A 24,562-nucleotide genomic window follows, 5' to 3' on the forward strand; every position below is an offset into this window, starting at 1 on the left:
ACACACTCACACACAGAGACATATTTTTTCCCATTTTATTGATAAATTATCATTTTTAAAAAGACAGAAGAGCCATCGTCCAACTCAAGCTACAGTATGTACAAAGAGTTTGAGTGGTTTCTTCGTCACATTCAGAACAGGGTTGCTTTTTAACTGTGCCCATCGGCCTAGAGACAGAGGATTTAGCTAAGTAGCTAGCTAGCTAAGTACAGCGACGCTAGTCGCGACAGATCACTGGAGTGGGAAAACAGGCGATCGGCGCAGAGAAAAGGCTTCCATTCCAAAAGCACAGGTAGAAGAGTGAAGGAGCGGATGTGAACATTTATAAGAAGCAGAACCCTTTCCTTTATGAAACAGAAAATAACAACACTGGTGTCGGTTCGAGGGAAACAAATAAAAACAAACATGCAAAAGGTGACTTCCCATATGAGAGTTTAAAAAAATCTCATTCTCCTCCAATAAGAAGGCCATTAAGATGTGGTGAAGTCATATATTAGGCGCACTTGATTAAAACAACAACAAAACAATAGAATATTGCTCTATGTGAGTGAAAGCAGCAGGAGGCAGAACTACTAGAGAGGACACACGCTCCTTTGCAGGGGTGCTCTTGCCGAAATACAGATCTAGGGCGGCAACAATGGCACACAGGTTTTAAGGAAGATTTCTTTTTAAAAGTTTGATCATTTCATAATATTAAAATCATAAACGGTAGACCTACTATGTCGTGTACAGGCAGGTAAATGGTATATATTATGAGGGCAGCTTTTTGTAGCTGGGGAAACTAGCAGCAAAACAACATGAGAATTGCATATAATTGTAGTGCAATGGGCAAAATTGTTCTTTAAAAGTTCTCATTTGGTCTGGTTGGTAACAAAATGCAGTACGTAAAATGGGTACCATCACGTTCCTCGGGGGCGTACCTAAAACTAGTCCGGAAGAGACCAAATCCAAACGGATTTTCAGTGTCAGTGCTACCTCAAATTAACCAGCGTGATCAACGCACAATCATTCAATTACAATATTGCTTTCACACAATCACCTTTTTTGATCTATCATCAAAATCAATTCATGAAATCTCATAATCAATCTTATGATCAATCCCAATGATCCAAAATTAGAGGATTTGGCAGAAATAAAAACCCGGGCTGGATTTGTGTCTCTGCTGAGCAGATAGGAGACCGACAGTGACCTTTGACCTGTTCCAATGACATAAAAAAAAAAAAACATCAAAAAGGGCGTTGTGGTTCCCCTCTCCGTACGGGCAGTGCCAGCGTGGGCAGCAGCAGCCTAGGCGAAGCTGTTCTCTGGGTAGCTGACTTTGATGGCGCCCCAGTAGCAGGCTCGCACCAGGCAGATGAGGCCTAGCAGGTAGGCGAAGGCCCAGGATACGTAGGTGGCGTGGTAGCGACTGGCAAAGTCCTGGGTGCCCACCTGGCAGAGACGAGGAGGACACGAGAGGGACAAGATGAGAGGACGTCCTTGATCATTCACGTCTGTTCAGTTCTAGACTTCGCTAATATAGTAAGAGGACAGTGGCCTAGACAAGATATGAATTAAAGTTAGGTTGACACTGTACATTTACTACCAAAATGCTAATTGGATTTAGAGTTGACCAAAACCAAGGCTCCGGGAAAATGACCTGAAAAATAGCATTCTTACCATTAAGAACTAATAACTAGTAACACCTTTTCGCAAACCTTGAATACACTTTAAAATATTCTATATCATAATTGATAAAGTTATCAGATCAGAATTCTGATCTGAATTAATCACCACTTTATAATCAGATCAGATCTGATCAAATGCTGATGTGATGTGATTATAAATTGATCACAGTGATTATGCTTATGGTTCATTGTGTGAGCCTGCAGTCTGAACCATATGGAGTTGTTTTCAGGGGGTAAATGCGCTACTTACTGTTAATCCCACCCCTATGAAGATGCAGATCATTCCTACAGTGATGTAGGCACAACAGCGCCTTCTAGGGAGGGCACTGCCCACAGACGATCTGGAGTGACAGATGAACACAAGAACCACGTCAGGAACAATTCACCGGGTACAGTAGGTTAACAGGGTAGGTTATAAGACATGTGAGAACTGAATGGTCAGTCATTTGAAATTGGATCTCTTCTGCACATGAGATGCAAAGTAGCGCTTATAAGCACAAAAATGGCTTTGTATTCGATAGATAGATATATAGATAGATAGATAGATAGATATTTTATTTAGATAGATATATATTTTATTTATCCCTGAGGGTAAATTGTTGTAATATAATGCGCTTCTTTCATTTGTACACGAGTGTTTCCCTGCTCTAATTCAGAAGTGACAGTCTTCACAAAACACTGGTCTCACTCAAATGCAACTGTGGCCTCTTGGCACGGCACATTCCAACAAGAGCAATTAGAGCTGCAGGAAATATCACGGAATGTGCCTTTAGGTTTGCCGTCATTTTACAATTCCCCTCAACCTTTCTGGCATAAGTCAAGTACGGACCAGAGACGTCACCTCCTACTCACCCTACTACGTCTCATGTGATCCTCATGTGACTGGACTCAGGCATTCTTCAGGAATCGCAACAATTCCCATGGCTTAGAACTGCCCTAATCCCCCACTTTCTTTCTTTCTCTCTCCCCACTCACTCTCTCTCTCTCTCTTTCCCATCTCATCCCTCCTCTCTCTGCCCCCCCCCCCTTCCCGCACCCAACAGAGTTCAGAACATTCAAAATTCCTTAATTCAAAACATTCAACACACTCAAAACATCCTAAACACTTTCAATATTCCCCGTACTCAGGATCACAGTAAGATCATCTACTGGGAAACTAGAGCGTGCATGCTCTTCCTGTCAATCACACGTACACACATACAGAATCTGACACACACACACACACACACACACACACACACACACACACACACACACACCCAGCCCTCCTATGCCCCTGGATTATCCCTGGTGTATTCAGGCCAGATCTGAGGCATTAAGACTGGTCACACGCCTAGATCACCCACCACAGAAAACACACGTGAGTGACCCCGTGGTAACCAGAGCAACCAGCTGAGACCGTCGCCCTCTGGTTGGTAAGAGACCGGATGGGCGAGAGAGAGAGAGAACCAGCTGAGACCGTCGCCCTCTGGTTGGTAAGAGACCGGATGGGCGAGAGAGAGAGAAAGTGAGAGAGCGTTGCTTCGTGGAAATATAGGGAACTTACATTTTTTTGCAGTGCGGACACTTGGCTAGCGTGTTGAAGCGGAGCTCCATCCACTGTGAGAGAAATGTTAAGAGACAGGGAGATGTTTAACAACGCACCAGCGGAGAGATCGCATGCGCACACACACACGCGCCCGTACGCACACACCCACTAACACATTACGCACAAACAGACAGACAAAGACAATACACAGACACATTTCTACTGTGAGCCTCTTAAAGTCCAGTAGAATCACACTGACTTGATTTCACTGTTGTTATGACTGCGCATACAGCCCATGCTACATTCTCAACCGGATTTTCCATCGAATGTTCCTACGATTAGCCAGGGTAGGGAGGACGGCTAGGGGGGTATGGGGTGTCATTTCAAAACCTAATGAACATGTTAATATGTTAATTACTGTACATTTCCCCCCATTGATCGTGAATTGGTTTTTAAATGAAGTGAATGTTTATAGCTAATGCTAACCATCCATAGCTGGTGGATGGGGAAGGTGTTAGCCATGTTGTTAATATGTCCACCCAGACCAGACCCCCCCCCCCCCAAGGCTTAGACACCTGCTGGTCGGAGGCAGGGGCGGAGCCTTCAAGGAGGAGCCCAGAGGGGGCCGAGGATGAGCCGGCGTCCTCGCTGCCCTGGGTGACACAGGTACATCGGGCGCACGTTAACACGGGGTAGTCCAGGCTGCAGCTACGCTGACGGACGACTGGTCTCAGACCGCCCGGTTAGGTGTCATCAAGTATAAACGTCAACACTTCATTCAGCTGCTTGTGTTGATAGTGTGATGTGGGTTGTGATCTACAGACCCCTTTCCCAGCAGCCATTTTGACATGTCATAGCAGGGTAAACAGGTGTAATTGATCAAAATAATCAAGGTCTATTAAGGTTATTATCGAAATTAGAAAACAAAAAGTATCCCTTTAATAGTGGGGACACAGGAAGCAGGAAGGGAGCCTCTGTTGTAACTCCAGTTCAAACTGCTTCCCACAGATCATAGACTGTGGTTAGTTTGAGACTGACTGGATACTGACAACAACTCGACGAGCTAAAACAGGTGTGTTACTGCTCGGCTGGAATAAAACTACAGCTACGCTAGCTCTTCACAGGCCCCGCCCCCCAGGTCCTGAATGGTACCTCTGCATCTACTGCTAGAACATGCTGGACCAACGTCCAGACGGCACTCAATCTCACACCAGCACACAGCAAAGGGAAGGGACGAGACGTGCTGATTGGTCAGAGGGCCTGGCCGGGGCGGGGGTCCGTACCAGGAAGGTGTTTCCGCAATGGCCGCAGACCACTCTCATGCCCTCTGGTTGGACGGGAAGGGCGGGCTGGGCGGGCTGCTCCTCGGGGACCACCATCACCGGGCTCAGGTTGATGATGCGTCTGCTGTGGAGACGGATCGTGCGGGGGGAGGGGGGGATTGACGCAGGGTTATGATGCAATAGAAGCTCACACGCTACACATGATGCAGAAACCGCCCACAGCAACACCAGCCCTCCCAGCTCCCATCTCCACAAAAGGAAACCTTTATTATGGGGAGTCAACATCAGTTGTTAAAGGGCACCGCATATGCTGTTTTTACCTACCTAAAATCAGTTTCTGGGGTCTCAGAAAAGTGAATTGTAATGTCCTATGCAGAAAAAACTCTCACATTTCACCCCTGAGCTATCTTATTTCGTGGATTTTTGCAGCCGGAAACAGAACAGTGATGCGGCATAATTGCTGATGTGACGCGCTCGACTCGGCTGGAAAAAAATGGCGGAGTTCAGAGCGGAAGCAAACCTGGCCGCTAGAGCGGGACCTGGGCGGGACTATGATAATGTTCCTCGATCTACGTCACCAAAACGTCAGTAACAACGCGGAAAACTCTGAAAATCCGAATGGCTTGTTGAAGGGTTGAGCTTCCAGGGCAGGAGAAAGTGTTCTGACCATAAACAAACGACTGGGTTGTTTGATATCAACTTTTGTACATTAATAGGACCATCAGAGACCAACATGTATATGATAAACACATTACAAAATTGATTTAACATGTGCGGTGCCCTTTAAATTACCAATGGGACATGAAAGGATCTTCAATATCGTTAGTATCCGGAACCTTCTGTTTTTAGCCTGACACTCTGCACCGCCACGTCGTTTCACTTCCTTATTCAGTCTGAACAGGGTCCTTTGCAGTCGTTCTCTGAGACGGGCGTCGCTGAAGGAGTCCTCAGCGATTACTTTATCCCCTAGCCAATCACGTCGCGCAGTTTAATTCTACCACTATTCAAAGGACGCTGACTGGCCTGGTTGGAATTCCAACCGAGCAAACACTCCGGATGAGAGCACTTCCAGACCCTGATCGAAAATTAAAGTGGTCGTGCGATTCAGGGTCTGATGCCTGGCTATTCTGTTTTGACTTCCTGCAAATGTATCTTGTCATGGCTGGAACAAGACAAACATGTGAATGTGCTAATCATCTCCAGGCGTCATAGGGGGGCTGTAGCTGACTACCACAGACCAGGCAACCGGAACCAATGGTAAATAAATGGCACTTATATAGCGCTTTTATCCAAAGTGCTTTACAATGAAGGCCTCTCATTCACCCATTCACACACACATTCACACACACATTCACAGGGGCAGCTGCCATGCGAGGTGCTAGCCGGCTCATTGGGAGCAATTTGGGCATTTCGACATGTAGTCAGGAAGAGCCAGGATTGGAACCACCGACCCGACGATCACTGAACGACCCGCTCTACCTCCTGAGCTACGGCCGCCCCCATGTCACACCTACCAGTTGGGCCGGGGACATCCTATCCTCCTGGATGTGTCTTTACAGATGAGCAGACAGTTACAGGGACATCGCACGTATTTCTTCCCCGTCGGAGGGTTCTTGATGGGCTGAAACCCAAACACATTTTAGCCTTGAGTGAATTTTGATAGCCTCTTCATAAAAACATGTTTGGTTTGTGTTAATCAAAACATGGCATTGACATCACTACCAACACTTTACCTACTGTACATATAACCATTAAAAGCTTGTGCCATTATAGACTGTATATCCCTAACCACATACAGTCATTGATCCAATGCACTATGGAGTACAAGTAGTCATTTGATATTCTAGGGGCGTATAGGTTGGTACTGTAGTTGCTGAGTCATAGAATGAATTCTGCTTCTGATTGTACTGTATCTGTATTTTATCAACTGATTGTACTGTATTCTGTATTTTCCCCACACAAAAAATGTACCCAACCAGTTACTGAGTAATTCTAACACTATACAAAAAAATACAGATGGGCCTTTATGTGTCACAGAAGCACAGAATAAGCCAGGTAGCAGGTGCAGGACAGTGCACTCGTGAACTGGGTGAGTTAAGGGAGTGGGAAACGTTCCAGTGAATAGCGCCATGGAGCACTTCCACTCTAAAGTGACATTATCGGCCACATGTCTTCATGATCGCCCCGCTCTGCTCCCTCCCTGGCCCTACAGTCAGTCTCATCTGTCCACGTTCTTCCTCCAGCGCCGCTGACAGCTCAATTAGACCCCAGTCAGCCCTTCCTTCAGCTGGTCATGCCTTCAGCCATTCCAACATGTTCAGTCCGTCATTCATTGACGCGTCTGCTCATCCATGCACAGATAGGGCTTGGCATCCTGTGTGGCGTGCGAGTGTTGCGCCGAGGAATAAACCCCAGACGTTATCCAGGACTGTGGGATATATCGGACTCCCAACGGACGGTTGTGGATGACAAAACGGTGACGTGGCTCCTGGAGCTGAGCCCGGATATATAGCCCGGGTGACCCCTCACCCAGGCTCAGGGTGGTAAAAGGATAGCCCCTCGGCCCCAAGCCTGGGGGGAGAGGATGCAACAACGTACCCACACAACGAAGAACATTGAGTCATTCATTCAGTAAGTCATTTGCTCAGCCAGTCATAAACTTTCAGTCAGCCACTTGTTCAGTCATTCGAACGTTCAGTCTTCAGTCAGCCAGTCAGACAGCGGTGAAGAGGAGAACGGCAGGTCTATCAGTGCAGAACAGCCTGATCACCAAAGGCGTCTAATTAACTAATGAAGTCATTAAAGGCCTGTTCCCTTCTTTTCCTTTCAACACAGTCCCTCCCAGACACTGGGGGGGGGGGGGGGGTAAACAAGTCAGAAAAAAACCCACAGCAAAATAAAAAGAGATAGACCTATATCTAAATAAATAAATAAAAACATTAAATATATAGATATATATATAGAGAGAGAATACACACAACACTGACAGGACAAGTCAAGTCAAGACACTCTATACTCATTCAGATTTGGTCAGCGGTTGCAGACTCTTACTCACCGTGGCCTCGTTGCATACGGTGCACTTGACCACGTGCTGGTGCAGCTTTCCGTCCAGGTTGATGAGGGACTGGCACACGCGACAGTTAATGACGGGCACCCCGCCCGCGTCGGGGCTGGCGATGGCTGTGTAGGGGGGAGGTAGCTCAGCTACACGGGGGAGCGAAGGAGAGACGTGTTAGCATGCTAGCTAGCAATTATTAGCTCTCTGTGCGCTAAGGTTGAGGCCTTGGCTAATACCATTACAACGCTGGAAATATTGTTGACTAGGACTTTAAAAGGAATTAAAGAACAAAGCACAGGTGGCGCTTTTGCTGATCAGTTCTATTAGAGGCTGTATTATATACTGTCAGATTCTGCTCTTCTTCTAGGCTACTCTTCTTATTCATGTGCTCATTAACGTAGAGGACAAAATCCACCTAACAACAAAGTAACATTGTATCCGCCTCAAAGAGTCCTTTATGAATTCACGGCCCTTCAGATGATGACTTGTGTCTGATGAACAGGAGAGGTGTCACATGGTGGAGTTCCAGAGGTCAGCGTCATAGTCAGCCTGAGCAGTCAGGGGTTCAGATACACACTTCCTGGATCCTACACACTGTCTCATATGAGAAGTCATGCCCTGTGAGCGCAAGCTCTACTGATTAGTTTCTCTATTCAAGTAAGAGAATATTCTTTCCATGCAGGCAGTGGTTTTTGGTGAAGGAACATTTTGGAATTCTGTTGATCCTTTGCTGTCCTGGGGAGGCCATTTTGAGATTGATAAGCAGTAGCCTATGGCCCAACTGTTTCTGTATGCCCCCTACACACAAACCAACACAGCTTTCTGTGTGAACGCAAACACACTGTTGCACTGTTACACATTAATACAACAGGGTATGAAAGGATAAATAAAGACAGATGACCCTTCTTGGCTTCTACGACCAAAACAACCTGTGGCATACTGGCTTTTAACTATGCGTACGCATACAAAAGATGGCTACCATGCGTCTTCTGCCTTCCTTTGAAGCATAGGCAGCGGTTGGCTGTGCAGGTTCTCAGAAATGAACATGCCGCAAAATATACACTTGTCTATGTGTACGCATACCCCCCCCCCCCCACACACACACACAGACAGGTCAAAGTATAACAGGTATGCACCTTTAAGCCCCATTTAACCCTATTCAATGAATTCCAGAGGGGCCCTTTTCTACAATTACCATAGCTTACTGTTACCACAGCTACTACTGTTAATCCACACAGAAATATACATTCACTTCACTAATTCTCTCTCTCTCTCTCTCTCCCTTTTTCCCTGTTCGGCTCTCTTTCCACACACAGCGTACAGTAGGTGATGTTGTTGTGTGAACATCTTTTGAATCCAGAGGTCTGTCTGTCTCTCAGACTCTAGCAGCACTAGCAGAGTGCTGAACTGAGGCTAGCAGAAACATCAGCCTCCGAAGAAGAAGAAGAAGCATTCTTATCTGTTATTTCACCCTTCCTTCTGTCTATCTCAATAAGCCCCTGCAAAAACAACCTGTTTTCTCCTGCAAATAAATGGTGAACCTACTGATTCTATTTGTCACACAGTGAAATTGAACATACTGTTTCCTCTTGAGAGATAACAAACGATGAACTCTAATTATCCCTGCTTTCCTATATATTCTATAAAACTACACTAAATGACTAACTGAAACACAATGCTACTACAACGTCATTACAGCACAAACCTACACACAACTACTGTATACACACAACCTGTAACCTCACTTCCCTCAACTCCAGGTCCAAGCCTGACGGACGTAGCGCCGGGAATCTCGGTAGAGAGGATAAGGGTGTCAGTGACCTTGGCAGTGACAGCGGTGTTGTGTGACAAGTGCTGTGTGACAATGCAGGGACAAAGAAGATCTTCTCCATCTCCATTTTGGACTAGGCTTGCTGGCTCGGCACAAATAACCAAGAGCCTCAGTCAAACACTATCCCCCTCCCCCTCTCTCTCTTTCTCTCTCTCTCTGTCTCTCTCTTTCTCTCTCTCTCTCTCTCTCTGTCTCTCTCTCTCTGTCTCTCTTTCTCTCTCTCTCTCTGTCTCTGTCTCTCTCTCTCTGTCTCTCTCTCTCTGTCTCTCTCTTTCTCTCTCTCTCTGTCTCTCAGTGTGCTGCTGTAGCAGGGTATTGTATTTCAATAGGAGATGACTTCAGGATGTATACAAAGTATTTCAATGGGAATGAACTTTATGATGCTGTTTATGGTGTTTGTTGCCTTTTAAAGTAGGTGTATCTGGTTGTAGTGGAAAGGCTATTTTTTCTGTTCTATTTTACTTTATTATATTATGTTTATTATATTCTTGATATAGGCCTTCCACTGAACAACACCCATGCACCCTAAAAAGATTAACACTGTAGTTCTGTGTCTATATCTATGACAGCCTGTTTCAACACCATCACAGTAAGGACTACATCTCCCTCCACCAACCCCTCTCCTATGACTCACCAAAACATAACCTTGTGATGAGCTTCTTCTGATAACATATATACATTTGGGTCTCTCACATGGCCAGTGTGGCCTCCTCTGGGAGTGCGGATGAAGGGTTAGAAACAGGAGATGCAACGCCGTAGGTCTTCCCTGACACCCCTCTGAGCTGCGTGTAAGACGAGAAGCACTTTCACAACCACCGCAAAAGGACTCTCCATCTGTCAGTTGCTTCAGCTGGCTGAAAGCACTATAGTTTACCCGGAAACTCCTGTTCTGCCACTTCCCTGAGGTGGGTGTGGCTAATCTTACAATGGGTGGGTGATAAGATATTCAACGAGGGTGGGTCTAGGACCTGTACAACAGCTGTGATGCTCTGGACATGACGTTGTTGATACAACAATAAAATATCATTACAGTATTTATTGTTGCTCCTGTTATTGTGTATAAGTAGCCTGGATCCCTGAATACAAAGGGTGCCTTTATAGATGGTTCATAATCAACCCACAACCCATGTCCAACTAACCAGTCATTTCCTTAACTTCAACCCCCCCCCCCCCCCCAAACAAGTAGCAGCAATGCATGCTGGTAGTCTTTGTAGATTAACCCATCCTGGTCTGACCAGAATGTTTATACTGGAAGCTGCTTTCTTTCTGTTCAGTATTTCACATCCTAAAATCCTAGCTCGGCATTTCTGCCCCAACTCTGTCTTTAATCCCATTTACACATTCTATGTCAGAGGCCTGTAATCCCAAATAGACCTAAAGAACTAGAATTAGCATTGTAATCCAGAGTCCGAGGGAAGAAATCTAGGACAAAGTAAACTAAATGTGATTGTGTTTTATTTTATCAAATAAAGACTGGAATACAGAGGTCATTACAGTCCCATAGTTTAATAGTTTTTGTTAATCGGCTGGTGAAACATGGCTTTTACCATAGATTACTCTTCCTACAGCGTTCAGTGTTCCAACATCAGTGTTCCAACATTATCTCCCGATCGGTCCATTGTCCTATATGTGCATAAGGAGTATTATGGGGTCAACAAATCTGTTTAGACCACCATTTTCTAAATAATAAATTGCTTTGTCAAAGACATTGGCCAGGGTAGAAAAAACAGTGCTCAAAATCAAAAGCGAAAAAGTCCAATCTACTTTTTCTGAGGAGTTTTAAGTGAACGGTAGGTTGATTCTGAAGCTTCATTATTCTGAAGTGCTATTAATAATTTTTACATTCGAAGAATATCAACCCAATATTGATCACGCCTCCAACAAGTTCTGCGATTTAATGTAAGTGCTCTTGGCTGGACTGTATCAGGTAGTTTGACAACTGACGTTTCCCACAGAAAAGGGCTGTGGCAGCTCAAATAAGATAGCATCCCGCTACAAGTACACTGATTCAGCTGGACTTTTTCAGATGGCCTTTTATCTCTGTCAGTTTAGCTGACACCTGCTCAATCTCTTGTCTCCATCTCCTCGGGGAAGCCTGCTGCTTTTAATGGTATTTGCTATCCCTCAGCATCCAAATACTATCTAAGATTGGTGCTAATTCAGTTCACAGACCTGTCTGGACAAAGGCTTACAGTAGAGTGTAGTACTACTGAGGTGTTCAGTGCAGAAAGACATTTATGTGTGATCATCTGAACTGGTGTGAAATAGATATACAGTAACAAGCCTGATCAGATCATCCACTGTTCATATTGGTCACATTAATTATAAACTCTCAAGGAATAGCAACATCCTGATTATGAAAATGTAATAGCCATTCAGCCCTCAGTCTAAAGCAATTACTGTAGACACAGAGAAACTGCACACAATACTAGGATACATGTAAAAAATGTATGCAGTCTGGATGTTTGATTTGAACGGAGAGGCCTATAATAGTAGCCTATAATACCAATACTAATAGTGTAATAGTATAGTAATGGATAGCCTACTAATAGTATCTTTGGAAAAAGTATCATGTGATATTAGCCCAGTCATATGTCTGCACCCCTCCCCCGAAATCATTCAAGAAAAAAATTATCTCCGTAGCCTAGCCCATCACACCGGTCAATAAAATATTTTGGAAATGCTTATTGACATGAAATACAGAGTAGTCTAGCCTATTCTATCTAGCTTCCTGTGTGCCTGATATTATCCATATTCTCGGTTCATGGGCCTTATTAAATTGCATTTGCCAGGCAACCAAATCCAGTTTTCAACGTAGATGGACACAATTACAGTGTTGTCCGCTGCAGTTGATCATATCGGAGACTAGGCTACTCATTGTTTCTGCTTGTATGGAGAATCAATACACCAACAACAGATCGTGATGTGTAGGCTTAGGCTACGCATTTCTGCAGCAAAAAGCTTGAATTGTATGCTATGTTATCGTATAGGCCCTTTCTCACACACTGCTAGCCTATAGATCTCACAGAAGCTCCACCTTTTCTGATTTGTCTGTCCGGTTGATTTTATATGTCCTTGCCCGTGCGTGCAAAACATTGCCCAACATGATACGCCCCAAAATGATTCAGCATACATCCATGGTTAACATTGGTTTACCTCTGGGACTCGAATCCTGCAGGTACGGCGGTGCCGTAGGTGTGACATTCCCGGAGTTCGGCGCTGACAATAGCGGAGATCTTTCATCCATGCCATCGGAGGCCATGTCTGCAGCGCTTTATGCGAACCGGACAAATAAACAAGGTGGGCAACGGCTGCTCTCCACTGTCCAGGCTTTCCCGAGGAGAGGGGGGCAGCCTGCGGATCGTCGGTGGGCTACTGCTTCGGCGCCGGGGACAGCAGCTCTGCGGAGGTGGAGCTACGTCGTCGGCGCGAAGGGGGGTGCGTAAGGGAATGCAGAACGAGGAGACTCCCAAAACCTTATGGCAAATATTTTATTTCTATCTTGAATGCCTCCTAATTTTTGACAGACAGTAGCCTACCTATGCGGACCGTTCCTAGTTTTGATTAAATCTTTTATTTCTTCCAGTTGGCCAACTGGCTGAATATTGCATGAGCATATCCTTTGACTAGGACTACAAAAGGGATATATCACGAATGGACAGTCTGAAATGAAATTGAGTGAATTCAAAGACTTGAGTGATGATGAAAAAGAATGACATTTGCAGTCAACTTTGCAGTACAAAGAGGGATATTATCAAATCAAACTATTTTACAGCGCATTTCATACACAGAGGCAACACAACGCGCTTTACAGAGAGCAATGGGGGGTGGGCATAGATACCCCTTCATTTTCCAGAGGGAAATAGGGGATGGATGGAAATAAAAAGACAATGTGTGTGTGTGTGTGTGTGTGTGTGTGTGCGTGCGCGCGCGTGTGTGTCAAAGGTTCCGGGGTTTTCTGTGAGTGCCTAAATCAAAAATTTATTTTTGGCGAGATTAAAAAAAAGAAAGAAAGAAAAAAATACTATTATGTCAGCGGAAGAAAAACCTAACCAATCAAAGGACGCAATTGAGTTTGACCAATAGAAATCGCTCAACCCCCGGAAGTACAAGTATGGCTAGCGTGACTAGCATCAACATGGCACAGTAGGTCTGTCAAGACATGTAGCTAGCTAATGCAACACATCATCATCTTAGACCTCTGTTGAGTATTTAGCTGGCTATTTCACGTATTCATTTAGCAAACAAGATATTTTTAAATTTCTGCTAGGCTTAAACACGTTACAGTATGGAGGTGGAGACACCGGAGGAGATCTTGGCCAAGCAACATCGCAAGGAGAAGAAGGACCTGCAAGGTAAATATTTTCTTGTAATTTTCTTGTATTGTATTGAAATTGTAGCTTTATCTAATAGCCACAAAGGATTACGTTAGCGCCGTTTTAGTTAACGGTAGCTAGCTAACTAGCAAACAGCTACTGTACAGAGCTATCAAGACTAGGTCTTGACAAGTCTTGGACTAGGCTTAAACATGTTTGTAATTAGCTAGACTAGCTATCTAGTTTGTCAACACTGAATCCTTCAGGTATTTGAAATGATCATACAGTCTGTTAGTCATCCAACTTAAAGTGAGAGTATTATGGTAGCTAGACAATGATAGCTATACTTTCCCTATCCCATCTCTCAGGACAGCTCTAAAGAAGTGCATCAGCAGCTTCTGAACTATTCTCTCATTTTTCACAGCTAAAATCCAGAGCATGAAAAACGCTGTCCCCAAAAACGACAAGAAGAGAAGGAAACAGCTGACAGATGACGTTGCGAGGCTAGAGACCGACCTGAATCAGAAGCACAAAGAGGAACTCGAGCAGATAAACTGTAACGTTACAGGTGGAGAAAAGGCAAGTGGCCGGTGTTTGCATGGTCGATGAAGTGAATAATTTCCGCATGGAAAGATGGAACTTATGTCTATTATGTTCCCCCCAAATCTTAAGGTGGCTGTGGAGGAAGTGGTGAACGGGGTAGAAGCTCTGGTTGTGCACGGCGAGGAGGAGAGAGAGAGCAAGCAGACGCGGATGTCCAAGGCTCAGAAGAGACGGGTCAGCTCCAGTCTTTATTATCGTTAATAATTAGAATAATTATTTATTATTATGTTAGTATATTATGCACACGGCTATATCACTGCTTCCAAGAATGTTAGCCCTAAGCTTTCTGGCTCTGCTGTTATCCAAATCCTCAACTATGGTCCAGTGTCAGTGTTTATCCGTGTGTCATACCCAAGGTGAAGAGGTCTGTGTTTGTCCTAGGGCTGCACAATTAATCGTGAATTAATCGAAATCGCGATTATGACCTCCGCAATTAACTAATCGCAAAAAGCCGCAATTAATGTGATTAATAATTTTGCTTTGAATTTAGTGTGCTAGGACTACACGGACGAATCACAGGCGCTTATGCTGTCTGACCAATCACATGCGTTCCTGCTGAGTGCGCTGTGCGCAGCAATTTCACTGAGAAGACAGATAGCAGTAGGTCAAGACACAAGAGCTGCAGCCGTGAGTAGTGAAAAAATGAGCGAAAACTAGGTCAGTGAGTTAGTAGCAAGAAAGGGATTAACGTCCGTGATTTTGGTTACGAAAAAAGATGATGTCGCTCAAGCCCAGCAGGTCATATGCAAACTGTGCAGAGCTAAAGCTATTACTTTGAAATATTAATCGCAATTATTAATCGCAATTACCATTTTGAAGCAAATAATCGCTGTTATTATTATATTTTGTCATAATCGTGCAGCCCTAGTCCAGTGTCAGTGTGTCATACCCAAGGTGAAGAGGTCTGTGTTTGTCCTGGTTCCAGGATAAGAAGGCGGTCCAGGAGAGGGAGCGGGAGAGCCGGATCGCCGAGGCAGAGGTGGAGAACCTGTCAGGCCTGAGGCACCAGGAGGGCCTGAAGCTGGCCCAGAAGCTGGCCGAGCGGCATCTGCAAATCAGGGAGATCTCGTCGGACGGCCACTGCCTGTACCGCGCCGTGGAGGACCAGCTGGCCCGCAGAGAGGCGGTGGGTAGACCGTTCGGAGGATAGTAGTGTTGTTGGATCGTCCGGAAAGGTTGCTAGTCCGAATTCCCAAATGGAGCACAAACTGCGCTGGCGATAAAGATGCTGCTGGTTTGAGCTTTCTGCTCTCCTGGCGTGACGTAACGTACCGTTGGGCCCTTAAGCAAGATACTTTATCCCAAATCCCCCTTCCTCCCGGGGTTTCTGGGACCTGGCACGCGCCAGATCGTCTGGAAACTGGCAGGCACTTTCAAAACTACTCCACAGGTGATTAGATGAACCCAGTCGATCGCGAGAAAATCAAATTCTTACCGAAGCCAGTCGGGAGAAGAGTGAAAACATCTTTTCCGCAGAGAAAAGCCTTCAGTGTCACTCTTTGCTTTTCTTTCAATGAAGAAATACTCTCCAGCTCAGATATAACTGATGCTATAACAGCATCTACGCTAACCTCCGCCATTGTTGTTTTGGAACGAACAGTTGCTTCTCGCAAAATCTACCTAGCTGCTAGCTGGCGACTAGTATTTACTCAAAGAATGCTGATTGGCCGTTCATTTTCTGATCGCGCACAAACTGATCTCTATGGAGCTTTGCCAGACTGATGTGCGGAGTGAAACAACGTGAGCTTGCGAGATCAGGAAGCTCTCATGAAGCTAGGGTTTGTGCAGTACAGTACGACCTATCTTATACCTAAACAATTGTGAGGGGGTTGAGAGCATATTAGATGATATTTTGGTGTGTTGTGTTTTGTTGCAGCTTGAGTTAACTCTCAGCTTGAAGGAGCTCCGTGCGCGCACCGCCCAGCACATGAGGAGGCACGCAGGCGACTTCCTCCCTTTCCTGACCAACACCAGCACCGGGGACACCTACACTGCAGGTGAGAACCAAGAGAGCAGCTAATACGCTACTGAAACCTCACCTGACGCGCCGGAGGGTTTGTTTCACACCGAAAGATCAGTTGGAAACTAACCAGACAAGAGGAAGGAGGGAGCTGCAGCCTTCCTCAGGTGAGCTTCATAGTGAGTGATGAAGGTGCTCTGTTGGACTCACTCGGGGGAGGTGTCCCATGTGCCATGAGGTGTCCAAGGCAACACTTCAAAAATAGTGCAGCACGGTGGCTCAGTGGTTAGCACTGTCGCCTCACAGCAAGAAGGTCCTGGGTTCGAATCCCAGTCGTTCCAGGTCCTTTCTGTGTGGAGTTTGCATGTTCTTCCGGTGCCTGCGTGGGTTCCCTCCGCGTACTCCGGCTGCCCCCACCATCATAAAGACATGCAACGTATGAATTTGAATGAATGAATGAATGTTGGTGGTGGTCGGAGGGGCCGTAGGCGCTGATTGGCAGCCACGCTTCTGTCAGTCTGCCCCAGGGCAGCTGTGGCTACAGATGTAGCTTACCACAGCTTACCACCACTGTGTCTGAATGAATACTGGACTCTGTAAAGCGCTCTGGGTATCATGAAGGGCGCTATATAAATCCAACTTGATTGATTGATTGAAAAATAAAAACGATACCCTGACGAAGGCCCTGAACTGGCTGAAACACGTTGGCCTGATTTTTCTACAATGAACTTTTTATTTTTAAAGTGTTGCCTTGGACTTCTCAGTTGGAAACTATTTGGAAAAGGCACTTTCTAAAAAAAATACAGGGGATTGGATGAACTGTCTGTCTGTCGCCATCTAGCACAGGCTTCTCGCTGTCGTCATATCTAAAACACGCCAGTAGCTGCTAGTAGTTCCCAGGACGCTGATTGGCCCAACCAAATTCTGTTCGGGACCAAACGGATCTCTGGAGCTTTTCCAGACTGATCCGTGGAGAGAAACAGAATGTGAACTTGTGAGATCAGGATGGTCTAATGTTTCGGATCGTTTGTTGCGATCACTGCCCATCTGTCTACTTACTTTTCAAACTGCTGTATGTGTTTTCAGAAGAGTTTGAGAAGTACTGCAATGATGTGGAGCACACAGCTGCATGGGGTGGCCAACTGGAGGTAAGATCCTCTGGTGCCACATAGGCATAATTCAACAGCAATGACAGGAACAACACATCACACTGTATGGGCACAGAAATAGAATAGAACATATTATACTTATATTATACTATACTACTGAATTTTATATCTCTGGTTGTGGGTTATCCCTTAAACCCACCAAATGCTAGTTTTATTATGAAATTCCGCCGCCCGCATTTGGCAGGTTTTGGCCATAAGGTAATATTAGTTGATAATATGAGGTCAATTGTAGGAGGCTGTACTCTATCCAAGCACACACTAGTTATAAACTCAACAGTTGTTTTTCCTAGTACCAACCGTGGTTCAGGTTATCGCTCACCTACAGTAAACATCTCTAAAGCAAGTGTTACTGTCAAAGGACTCAAGAAATTAACTATTCATAATCATGTTCTATTGCAGCTGAGAGCTTTGACACAAGTGCTCCAACTACCAATCGAAGTGATCCAAGCCGATTCTCCCACGATTATGATTGGAGAAGAGTATGACAAGGCAGCCGTCACCCTTGTGTAAGTACTTATGGACATGCTCTGTAACTAACTGCTAGATTTCACTATCCTCGCGTTGCCAGCCTGATCACGTGAGCTCACATTCTATTTCACTCCATAGATCCGTCTGGTCATCCACCCATTCAAACTGATTTCCACCTGACCAGATATTTGCCGGGCCAATCACAACCGTTGATCTAATATGGGGCGAGTTTGATACAACAACTGTACCCACTTGATACGACGATACAAAGACTGACCCACGTTTCGTTGCTCTGATTGCTTATACAGTAGGTCTATCCAATTGCGTCCAGAGGCGTTTTGGTCTGACCGTTGATAACACCCCTTGACAATCGAAAATAAACACAGGATTTCCAGACCCTTCGCATTTTTGCGAATTGGGTCTGGCGAAGCCAGGCTAACATTTCACAGCAGTCGGATAGCAAACCCCATCGTGTGACGATCAAATGACTGATTGCATTTGATATTGTGGGGCTGTATTTAGTGGTCGATGCATGAAGAGCTATGCTATGTTGTAGGAATCAAAGTGAATGGTGGTTGCAGGTGGTCGTAACATAAAACATAAAGCAGTCAACTCCCGTTTTGAATGTGAAGGCTTATCATGTTGTTGTTTTACAGTTACATGCGTCATGCTTACGGACTTGGAGAGCACTACAACTCGGTGGAGCGCTTGAAGGAACCTGCGAATGAAGAGAGCTAAGCCTTCATATCAAACAATGTCATTCTACTTCCTGCCAAGTCATCACTGTGTAGGGGTGGGGGGCTTCCATGCCTCATCCAGCCTCATCCAGCCTCATCCAAGCCTCATCCAAGCTATCCATGGATCTCAGATGCAGAACAGAGCCAGTGACTGTCAAACCATTTTCTACTGTAATAAGGGAAGGTTGCAGTGAGATGGAAACAGAGTACACCCGTTTCTGCTTGGTCTCCATGGAAACGTTCCCCACATCATGGCAGTATTATCTATTGAAAATTGCAGTGGTGATGTGCAGCAATATATGATGCTGATTTTATCATGTGGATGATTATGGTGATGTTGTCTTGTGCAATAAAATAATTAAAAGTCAATTTTGAGTGGCTGTATTTCCACATCTGTTTCCATTGAATGCATGAATGTTTTGTGGCTGGAATGACTTTATAAATCATGTCGTTAAATTTTACTTTACATACCTGCCAAACTAAAGCCTAAAAACCATTCAGTAGGATTGCCGCTAGATGCCGCTAGTGTCGCAAATTGTTTTTGCTCTGGTTGTGTCTTGTTGCTATGGGAACGTGTTACGTCCTTTGTGTAGTAAACTTGTTACTGATGATTTCCCAAGATAAATGGCTAACAATGTAGTCATCAGGGCATTCAAAGCAAATTCAAAGTCTTTCAATTTGAGTTCGAAGAGGATTTTACACGTCCCTAAATCAATTTCGAGATTAACAAATCTTTCAACACTACATCTAAACAATAATTGCCTTACAACTTTGCCTGTAGAACTGCGGTCATTGCAACAGGTGAGTTAGAACTAGCTGTCCATTGTTTTCGAATTGTGTTTAGCTAACATTAGCTAGCTACTTGTACAGTAGCTCCTACAAACCAAAGCCAAACCAACCCAACAATATTTCACTGGTACCTTACTCTGCTAAAATCTTGCTTGCTCTGTTTTGCATGTTCCTAGTTGACAGAATTGAACTTGGGCAATAATGCCTTGGAGGAGATTCCATCTGTCCTGGGGTGCTTGCAGTCCCTGAGAAAACTCTACCTGTTTGGAAACCGCATTACAACAGTGCCCCCAGATGTGTTGGGTATGCTAGCTAACTGATGAATATGATAATAGAACCAGGTATAGGTATACCATCAGCAGAGGCTATGCAACCACACCACTGTGTCTGTTGCCCCAATTACACCTGGCATTAAAATATGTTTTGGGTTTGGGATTGAAATCTGATGGTGCTAAACCACATGAAAGTACAGGTGTAAACGCACCCAAAACATTTTGAAGATGGATTGTGATCTTATCAGCCAAACCACCTCTGGAGGTGGTCAGGGACGCATTATGACCACATTGAACACAAGTGTAAACGCAGATGCGTTTGCAGTCCACATACAGCAGCGTTAAACCAATGTGGCGTTCGGTTGTTTGAGCTAGACAGAGCAATCTGATCTCAATCAGATCTCACTGGAGACACATATTAATACTAGGTGTAAATGTAATCAGGTTAAATCATATCTAGATACAATCTGGAATTGAAGCGCATTTTACTGAGGTGTAAATAGTGTCATTGTTGTACTACAGGCGGACTTCCTAACCTGGTTCTTCTCAATCTGAATCACAATCACATATACTTCCTGCCACCAGCAATAGAGAGGTACACATTCCGCCATGCCATGTTCATGACAGGAGAACACAAAGCTACCTGCAATTTATGTCTGTAGCCACTGCACCAGATTCAGTTTGTTATATGACTATGGAATATGAAAATGTTGTGTTTTCTCAGGCTGGTTAGTCTTGAGACCATCAGTCTCCTGGACAACAGGTTGGAGGAGGTGCCTGTGGAGTTGGGTTTTCTCAAACAGCTGGTTGAGATTAACTTGACTAAGAACAGACTGACCAGGTTACCACAGACGCTGTACAATCTGTCACATCTGTCGAGGTTATACCTGGCCAGAAACCAACTGACAGAACTGCCAGAGGTGAGTGTGTTCAGTCTGCTCTCAAATGTGTTCAGCGAGTCTACATGATAGCCTACCTACTGGCTGTGTTCGGTATAGTGCAATAGAGCCAAACAGTGGTGATGAAAAGTTCTAAAGTCAGTTACTTTATTCATTTCCAAACTCCTTCTTCCAAACTTCTACCCGCTCTACCGGCTGTAGCTCAGGAGGTAGAGTGGGTCGTCCAATGATCGTAGGGCTGGCGCTTCAAATCACGGCTCCTGCTGACGACATGTCGAAGTATCCTTGGGCAAGACACTGAACCCCAAATTGCTTTCAATGATTAGGCTAGCACCTTGCATGGCAGCTGCCGCCATTGGTGTGTGAATGTGTGTGAAAGGGTGAATAAGAGGCCTTCATTGTAAAGAAGCACTTATATAAATGCAGTCCATTTACCATCTTATATTCCTGCTTTTTGTTTATTTTATGTCTTGTTATTATTTTATAAAAAGGCAAAAGAGCTGTGCGCACATCCAACCTTACAGTAGAAGGCCAGGTGCTGGATCTTGGAGTACATACGTGAGAAGAGGAAAGATCCGCACACTGATTTCTACACTTTATTGAAAATATCGCAACGTTTCGACCCTTAGGTCTTCATCAGGCAACTTCCTGAAGGGTCGAAACGTTGCGATATTTTCAATAAAGTGGACCGGGAGAAATCAGTGTGCGGATCTTTCCTCTTCTCACGTTGTTATTATTTTATATAATGTTATTATTATTATTATTATTATTATTATTATTATTATTATTATTATTATTTTCTTCTACTGACTTCTGCCCAGGCTTCAAGTCAGCTGGATTCAATCAGTACGGCAATCTTAGAACCAAGAAAGAATCGTACAGTATGTAGTAACTGAGTGTAAATGTTATCGCTCAACATTGTTCTCTCTCCCTCAGGGAATCCGAGGTTTGTCCAGTCTCAAAGTTCTGGACGTGGCTGGCAACAATCTGTCCATGTTTCCTGTTGAGGTATGTACAGACTGTTTCCTGTTGAGGTATGTACAAACTGTTTCCTGTTGAGGTATGTACAGACTGTTTCCTGTTGAGGTATGTACAGACTGTTTCCTGTTGAGGTATGTACAGACTGTTTCCTGTTGAGGTATGTACAGACTGTTTCCTGTTGAGGTGTGTACTGTACAGACTTTTATTAGATTTATTATTCACGTTAAGGCCTTTCACAGAAAAGTATTGTTGAGGGACGAGAGAGTGATGATGTGTGTGTGTTCAGTTCCAGTTCCTCGCCTTGACAGAGTTGCTCTGTGAAGGGAACAGCTTTGTGCAGTGTGAGCTGATGGAGGCGGTACAGGAGGTGGAGGTGCTGTCGTTGAAGGTACATCGGTTCACAGTGATGCTTAGCTATGCTGAACGCAACCAAGCTGACCTCTACTGTGCTTTTATTTGACCATAGCTGCATCCAGCCTGGGCAAATACTATTTGACTATCACTGCCGATACTTGGAATACGCTGATTTATAGACCTCAGATACTTTAAAATAATGCTGTAATTCACTTGAGCCAGGTCTTGTCAGGAGAGTAATTGTACATGGGTGAGTAACAGCAGCCGGTGTTCCCGTGTGAGTCCAGGAGCTGACGGCCAGGCTGATCCTGGTGGAGGACAGGAACAGGTTGTCGGTGGTCCACAGGGCCTTGCTCCGGCGGCCGGACCTGGCCCGCATGCTGGCTGAATGGGGCCGCTGCGCCCTCTGCTACCAGCCCTTCCTCTCCACCTGGCTGGAGTGTGTCCAGTTCATCCACCTCCGCAAGGTACAGCTGCAGAGGAATTCAGTTAGGGCACAAACAGCAACACATAATATCCCAATCACACACTAACAGCCTGGCTCCGCTGGCGTCAGCGTCTGTTAATGAAATTCAAGTATCAACCATATGTTCACTCCCAAAATAGTTTTTCTGTTTTCCTACTTGATTGATGTTCCTGAAGTTCTCTGAGTTTATTGTTTTACAACGTTTGTGAAAACCAGAAGTTAACTCCATTCCCACAGAATCTCTTTATCAAGACCATTTGGTCTGTGATGTCACTCACATCCTCTGTACCATCCTATAAGAGTTGATCCCTGACTCAGTATCATTGCTCTGACTATGGAAACACTTCCTGTGTGAGAGACCGCTTTTGAAAAAACGTATTCCAGAATAAATCTATTGTCTTTGTTTGAAACCAGCTTGAATCGACCACTCGCGTGCTCTTATTTTTAAACCAAGTATAAAAATACTTTCATAATCAACCATCAACTATCAGACGCTAAGAAAAATGAATCCGTTGTAATAATGACAGCAGCTCCACTGCAGCCGTTGCGTTGCGTTCGATGCCAGCATCCGACATTTTTCCTCGGGAATCATTTCTGGATTTTTGACGGATGCTGACAGTTGACACTCACGGACGCAGTGGAGCCAAGGGGTAATGCTGTGTATGAGATTGTGTTGGCACTTATATGCCACTATGTCACACCTTGGCTGTTGTTCCAGGAGATGAAGATGAGGAGCCGGCAGGTCGTCCCAGTGCGTGTGCTGCTCTGCTCATACCAGTGCTTCAATAAGAGCGGACACTCCTACTACGGCGTTGCTTCAGCATAAAGACCATTCACATCTGTGTTTGCATGGAACTACACTGTCTTTCAATTTGGTGTTGATGCTTCTTTAGTCTGTTGACTAGCGTAATTATTTACCAGGCACCAGATATGGCTGTACTTTTACGCCAGTTATTTTTTGTCAACTGAGCTGAGTATATCCGCTAGGGGGCGCCATAGGATCACAGTGAGAGAGAACGGCCATGTTCATAAAGCCTCAAAAGCCAAATAACACAGTAGGGCCTTACAGAGAAATTACAGAGCACTTTTAGATAGTGAGCTCAACATCAATTCACACATTGTAAAATGATATTCAATATTGACATTGTTTTTGCTTGACATCTAGCTTACACGTATTCTAGGTAAGGTTTTGTATGCTTTAGGCATAACTTTGTTGATTCATCAAAATCCAGGCTCTGCTATTACTGTATGCACTAGTATTACTGATGTCTCTCGGGTACGGTGACATAATGCCATATTAAAAATGAAAAATACACTTTATCTAGATTTCACACGCGTGATTTGTAATTCTGCGGTGAATATCTAATCTCACCCTCTTCCCTCATCACCGTTGACCTGCCGCGCCGAGACCTCCGCGTCTCATCACCATCTCTCCCGACCGACGCATCTGTTCCAACCTGCGAGAAAAAACTTCATTTCTCCGAATTAATTTCCCATCCACGCCTCCAGAGCTCGCTGTGCGGCGTGTCGGCAGAGTTGGGCTGATGAATTATGCATCAGGTTTAATTGCAAACCCAGAAACTAATGACTTTGGACTGGTTAACAGCAGGGGAGCCATACATCTCAGGCAAACCGAATGAAAAATCAGGTCTGGAAAAAGAAAAAGCCCCCTAATAGATGAATAATTGAAGCCTTGAGCTACTGGGCATAATTGTGACATTTTGTTTCAATCAATTCTCCAAGTGGCGGGGCAAGTGCACTTAGGAGACGGGCATTTGACGAGGGCTGCAGGGAGAGAGGGGTGGACAGTGGAAATAGCCGTGGGGTCATCTGTCATTAGAACGGCTCTCCCTCCCTCTCTCCCTCTCTCTCTCCCTCTCCCTCTCTTGGATGCATTCAAATACAGGTTTTTTTTTTCTCAGTGCGAGAGCAGAGTACTCTACTGAGACAGGTCTGCTCTGTCCAGCCAATCGGCTCTCCCCCTTACATTTTCGCTTTCACATAGGCCTACTTGGGCTCAGCCTGGCATAGTGAACCAACACGTCTGTTGTGTGTGTGTGTGTGTGTGTGTGTGTGTGTGTGTGTGAGAGAGAGAGAGAGAGTGAGTGAGTGCACACGTGAAGTGTGTGTCTCTTCAGCAATGTTAAAATTCCCCTTTGCAATCAGCACCACAGATGAATG

The 24,562-nt window shown here is 44.9% G+C and overlaps 3 protein-coding genes across 4 annotated transcripts; 2 read left to right on the top strand and 1 right to left on the bottom strand.

Annotated features, from left to right (window-relative positions):
* Positions 1 to 1,287: 1,287 nt before the first annotated feature.
* pip4p2 (phosphatidylinositol-4,5-bisphosphate 4-phosphatase 2) lies at positions 1,288 to 12,706 on the bottom strand (the record flags this gene model as incomplete). Its single annotated transcript, XM_084455779.1, has 8 exons — positions 12,524 to 12,706; positions 7,534 to 7,682; positions 5,993 to 6,099; positions 4,479 to 4,602; positions 3,771 to 3,848; positions 3,214 to 3,266; positions 1,918 to 2,008; positions 1,288 to 1,431 (listed from the first exon to the last, which is right to left on the bottom strand). The coding sequence occupies exons 1-8, from the start codon at positions 12,627 to 12,629 to the stop codon at positions 1,288 to 1,290; spliced, it is 852 nt and encodes a 283-aa protein (XP_084311905.1). The 5' UTR covers positions 12,630 to 12,706.
* Positions 12,707 to 13,502: 796 nt separating this feature from the next.
* otud6b (OTU deubiquitinase 6B) lies at positions 13,503 to 18,893 on the top strand. Of its 2 annotated transcripts, none has more exons than XM_084455772.1 (8): positions 13,503 to 13,722; positions 14,108 to 14,262; positions 14,356 to 14,460; positions 15,212 to 15,412; positions 16,163 to 16,283; positions 17,333 to 17,394; positions 17,815 to 17,921; positions 18,540 to 18,893. In XM_084455772.1, the coding sequence occupies exons 1-8, from the start codon at positions 13,656 to 13,658 to the stop codon at positions 18,619 to 18,621; spliced, it is 900 nt and encodes a 299-aa protein (XP_084311898.1). In that variant the 5' UTR covers positions 13,503 to 13,655; the 3' UTR covers positions 18,622 to 18,893. The 2 variants fall into 2 exon arrangements, with proteins under 2 accessions (XP_084311898.1, XP_084311899.1); XM_084455773.1 differs by lacking the exon at positions 18,540 to 18,893 and adding an exon at positions 18,022 to 18,093.
* Positions 18,894 to 19,244: 351 nt separating this feature from the next.
* lrrc69 (leucine rich repeat containing 69) lies at positions 19,245 to 23,207 on the top strand (the record flags this gene model as incomplete). Its single annotated transcript, XM_084454927.1, has 8 exons — positions 19,245 to 19,421; positions 19,586 to 19,712; positions 20,204 to 20,276; positions 20,406 to 20,601; positions 21,517 to 21,588; positions 21,848 to 21,949; positions 22,203 to 22,382; positions 23,100 to 23,207. 8 exons carry the CDS (start codon positions 19,245 to 19,247, stop codon positions 23,205 to 23,207), a joined length of 1,035 nt encoding a protein of 344 aa, XP_084311053.1.
* Positions 23,208 to 24,562: the final 1,355 nt, after the last annotated feature.

Source organism: Borostomias antarcticus (genome assembly GCF_949987555.1).
Source record: "Borostomias antarcticus genome assembly, chromosome: 21".
In the NCBI taxonomy this organism is placed as follows: domain Eukaryota; kingdom Metazoa; phylum Chordata; class Actinopteri; order Stomiiformes; family Stomiidae; genus Borostomias; species Borostomias antarcticus.

Bases quoted from the DNA above. Each gene is read 5' to 3' on its own strand.
- otud6b (XM_084455772.1), top strand. From the start codon at position 13,656: ATGGAGGTGGAGACACCGGAGGAGATCTTGGCCAAGCAACATCGCAAG. The intron at 13,723-14,107 runs GTAAATATTTTC...CATTTTTCACAG, and splicing joins GGAGAAGAAGGACCTGCAAG to CTAAAATCCAGAGCATGAAA. The intron at 16,284-17,332 runs GTGAGAACCAAG...ATGTGTTTTCAG, and splicing joins CGGGGACACCTACACTGCAG to AAGAGTTTGAGAAGTACTGC.